Genomic DNA, 4,481 nt, shown 5'->3' with positions numbered 1-4,481 from the left:
CTGACGATAAAAGAAAATGACAGTTTGGACATGGGCGCGTGGCCGTTGCGGCGGAGGAAAAATGCCTCATTCAACTGGGTTCAATAATGTAAGGAGGACGACCGTTGGTGACAGCGATATTACTGGAAACGGATTAGATTAACCGACCTGCATCCAGATATCTATCAGTTTCAGTTGAGAGATGGTGCTTTCAGCTGCTAGGAAATAACAGCAAATGGACTAAACAATGTTATCGACACTTGGATGTAATGCCAAGTAGCTAGCCGTTGACATTCTTCTCTGTCTTGCGCGCTCGTAGTACAATTCGAGTACGTCGACGTAGTACACATTTGGTACAACCCAACCAATACACAAACGGGAGTACCATCGATCGTCAACGCTAAAGCTTAGCTATATATGCAGGTCGTCTGCTGTACTAGCTACATACTAAAGGTAGCTAGCGACGGGTAATTCAGCAATCGGAGATGGCGTCGAGATCATCAGCTCTTGCTGCCATCAATGTCGTTGCGCTGCTTGTCCTGTGCGGCCTTCCGGCGACGACGGAGGCCCACACGCAGTTCGGGGCGTACAACAAGACGTGCCCCCAGGCGGAGGAGATCGTCTTCAAGGAGATGACCGCCATCCTGGCAAAGTCGCCGGACCTCGCCGGACCAGTTCTCCGGCTCTTCTCCGTCGACTGCTTGCTCGGAGTAAGTCCAGTTCATAGACTCATAGCCCATAATAAGCATAGCGTAGATGGGCAGGTCAAGTTGGCAGCGTTACTGAAACTTTAGCTGAATTAACTATGCACGCGCGCGCGCGCAGGGCTGCGAGGGGTCGATTCTTCTGAACTCGACTGCCAATAACACGGCGGAGAAGGACGCGCCGCTCAACAAGGGCCTCCGTGGCTACGACGTCGTCGACTCTATCAAGGCCAAGCTCGAGGTCGCCTGCCCCGGCGTCGTCTCCTGCTCAGACGTCCTCGCGCTCGCTGCGCGCGACTCCGTCCGCATCGTACGTCTCGGCTACTTCATTTGTCACTGCGTCGATCTTGCATTCCCTTGATTTTACCGGTAGTAGTAATATATCTGATATCTCTGCTCTGGTAGACCGATGGGCCGTACATCCCGATTCCAACGGGGAGGGAGGACGGCAACAGGTCCTCCGCCGCCGACGTGGCCCCTAACTCTCCTAAGCCGGGCGCCACCGTCACCGACCTCATCACCCTCTTCGCCAGGTTCAACCTCACCGCCAAGGACCTCGCGGTCCTCTCCGGCGCGCACACCATCGGCAGGGCGCACTGCTCCGCCTTCTCGCCCCGCCTCTACAATTTCAACGGCAGCAGCAACGCCTCCTCCGATCCCACGCTCGACGCCAACTACACGGCGACTCTCCGCGGCCAGTGCAAGGCCGGCGACCTCGCCACCCTCGTCGACCTCGACCCCAGCAGCGGCACAACCTTCGACCTCGGATACTACAGGGACGTCGCGGCCAGCAAGGGCCTCCTCTCCACCGACGCCGCGCTGCTCCTAGACGCCGACACCAGGGCCTACGTGCTGCGACAGGCCAACGCCACCGCCAACCAAGAGTTCTTCGCCGACTTCGCCGTGTCCTTCGTCAACATGAGCAAGATCGGCGTGCTCACGCACCACAAGGGAGAGATTAGGAGGCAGTGTTCCGTCGTCAACCCGCCGTCGGCCCATTCCGCGGCGCCACTGACGACCATGAGAGCGCACGCAGTGCTCCTCGCGACCTCGCTGATTTCCGTGCTTGCTCTGGCGCTTGTGCTCTAGAAACTCTCTGTCGTGCATGCGTGGAACCGCAGCAACTTGTGCGAATCAGGATTTTGGTTTTGGTTTGTTTTGGCATAATCGCTTAATGCCTTCAGTTTGCGACTACTTTGTTTCCAACTTTCCATTGATTTGTGATTGTAAGTAGTACCTGATCCATGCATGCATGTGCATCAGGGTATCATGTCATTAAACGAACCGTCATTTTCTATTTTGTTTCCAACTTTCCATTTTCTATTTCTTGTGGGCATGCCCTGCCCTGAATAAACGAACCGTCATTTTCTATTTTTGTTCGTGCACACCTTCTCATTTCCAGCCCCATTTTATTACAATGAAGCCAAGGTATCATAGTACCATACGGGAGGAGTCAGAGCAACCCTCCAACAAATATTACAAAAATTCGATACAAGTTTATAAGATGCAACGAACGTGAAGCATGCTCCAGGGAAGTACAAACTATTCTAGCCTGTACCAGTTGGTATTGGCGGTCAGGAACTGTCGACGCTCTCTGCATCTGTTGTTATATCCACCAAGCAATCTGCAGTAATTCTCCCCTCTTGATATCCAGCAGCAGGCGCAAGCTTCTGTCCATCAACCGAGAGTTCGATTCCTTGAGCAAAGACGCCCAGCTCCGTAGCATTGAAGTTGCACGATACCAAACCATCAGCAGGCTCGACCACTTAATTTCTTCCCTAGAAATACATATAATTCCGAGTTTTTCATAAGGACCACAGAAAAGAGGCAGTAACAATACTAGCCATGGGATCATTTGATAACCAGATGTTGTACAAGGAATTAAGAAACATCCATGTCTTGACCGGGATGTAATGATACGGCCAATTTTCGCTCTATATCCGTATCGGTATCCATTTTTTGAGGATATGTATGCATCTTTATGAATCCACCAGATATGGACGCGGATGTGGATATTGGTCAAGCGGATATCCGGCGGATACGGTAGCGGATATGGTATTAATAATGTCCAACGGATACGGCTCACGGATAATCCGATGTCCTCAAATAGGATAATCCGACAAAAAAATTCCAATCCCAAATACCAAGACAACAAAGTTAGTCCATGGGTGTAACTATGCATGTTGTGTCGGCACGGAAGTTGGTTTGTTGTACAAGCAAGTGTGACTCTTTGGATATAGTATAGTGTTACACGTTATTTACTTACTTTTTTTACATAAAAAATCACATTTCTCATTTTATGTGTGTATTTAATTGAATATCCTCTTTCGATCCGAGTCTGCTCCGAATTCGCTCCATATCCGCAATCAAATATAATCCGTATTCGAATCCGCATTCGATAATTATCCGCTCCGATTCGAATCTGTAAAAAAAATATGGTAAAGGATATGAAAACAACAATATCCGATCTGATCCAATCGTTTACACTCTTACTTGTTCTCCTTCTTTCACATGACACTCATCAATGCTCCAGAAAAATATATATGGGGCACAAACCTACATATGCATCCAGATTGAAATCCCAGCAATTCTTTTTTTTTCCTTTTTTCATGATAAAATCTTAGCCGCCTAGATTGAAGCTTGGGATGTTGATGCATGTAAAATGTATACATAAACTTTGTATTTATTGTTGCATATTTCCACTTATTTGCATCTTATATACTGTTATATTCATGTTTTATAATGTTTATGGGGATTTTCCAATGATTCCCTTTATTTGGTTTATAACTCCGTAGAACAGGAAAACCCTGTTTTGTTTTTAAGTTTCAGGAATCTTATGGAACTCAAATTGACCTAGGCTTTTTCGGGTGTTATATTTTTGCAAAAGTAACAAATTGAGCACTTGAAGTACATGAGGGGAGCCAAGAGACCCGAACGAGGCCACGTGGCGCGGTCACCCCTCTAGACAGCGCCATGGTAGCATGTTCCCTCGTCGAGCGTCGGATACCATCCATTTTCATCTGGTTCTCTTCGGTTTGACCTAAAACCCACTGTAAAGGGCGGTCACGAAGAGAGGCGGCGTGGAGACTGAAAACAAAGAACCATAGAGACAGAAGCCTTTCGCCGGAGGAGTTCAGAGAGGGGGAAACATTGCCGGAATCACCTCTGGGAGGCTCCACCCCCCTCCGACATGTTCATCATCACCATCTACAAAACACCATCTTGATCCTCCTACTGTAATCTCTTGGCAAACATGAGGTAAAATCTATTGTTTTCCCGTGATCTATTGTATCTATGTCTATGTTTGAGTGGTGATTTGTTCATGGCAATTGTGAAATACTTTGTTTATTGGTTGCATACAAGTATGATATCTTCTACGATGGTCTTATGTACTGATGTATAAGTGCACACATATGTTGGGGTATGCATAAGGTGTTCATCATTGCATGTTTCTAGGAGGAGGTATGTACGAACCAACAGAAACCATTCCCGAGCCTTATATGCATGCTATATTAATTCATGGTTTATTAACGGGGAGTAGTATATTGGGGACCTTAGAACTTACACTACAAGAAAAGTTGCCATGGCCGACGAAGTTGAAGTCGCGCCGTGGTTGCTGGTGTACCATGGCCGACGATTTTTGGTCCCTCCGTGGTGCATGTCAAAACTTTTTTTTTCTCGTTTTTGAGACCACCTAGCCCGACGAAAGCGGCCAAAACGTCGCGTATGGTGGCCCGGGACGTGGTGCATCTCGAAATCTCGGGTTCGCCGGCTGAGTCAACGCAAATCCGCACCGCC

At 48.2% G+C, this 4,481-nt stretch overlaps 1 protein-coding gene across 1 annotated transcript; it reads left to right on the top strand.

Moving 5' to 3' along the window:
• Positions 1 to 332: 332 nt before the first annotated feature.
• On the top strand, positions 333 to 1,786 carry LOC124678378 (peroxidase 1-like). The gene is made up of 3 exons (XM_047214282.1): positions 333 to 689; positions 805 to 993; positions 1,089 to 1,786. The coding sequence occupies exons 1-3, from the start codon at positions 465 to 467 to the stop codon at positions 1,770 to 1,772; spliced, it is 1,098 nt and encodes a 365-aa protein (XP_047070238.1). The 5' UTR covers positions 333 to 464; the 3' UTR covers positions 1,773 to 1,786.
• Positions 1,787 to 4,481: the final 2,695 nt, after the last annotated feature.

Source organism: Lolium rigidum, chromosome 7, assembly GCF_022539505.1.
Source record: "Lolium rigidum isolate FL_2022 chromosome 7, APGP_CSIRO_Lrig_0.1, whole genome shotgun sequence".
NCBI lineage: Eukaryota > Viridiplantae > Streptophyta > Magnoliopsida > Poales > Poaceae > Lolium > Lolium rigidum.
This window is presented reverse-complemented; position numbering and strand designations above follow the sequence as displayed.

Bases quoted from the DNA above. Each gene is read 5' to 3' on its own strand.
- LOC124678378 (XM_047214282.1), top strand. From the start codon at position 465: ATGGCGTCGAGATCATCAGCTCTTGCTGCCATCAATGTCGTTGCGCTG. The intron at 690-804 runs GTAAGTCCAGTT...GCGCGCGCGCAG, and splicing joins CCGTCGACTGCTTGCTCGGA to GGCTGCGAGGGGTCGATTCT. The intron at 994-1,088 runs GTACGTCTCGGC...CTGCTCTGGTAG, and splicing joins CGCGCGACTCCGTCCGCATC to ACCGATGGGCCGTACATCCC.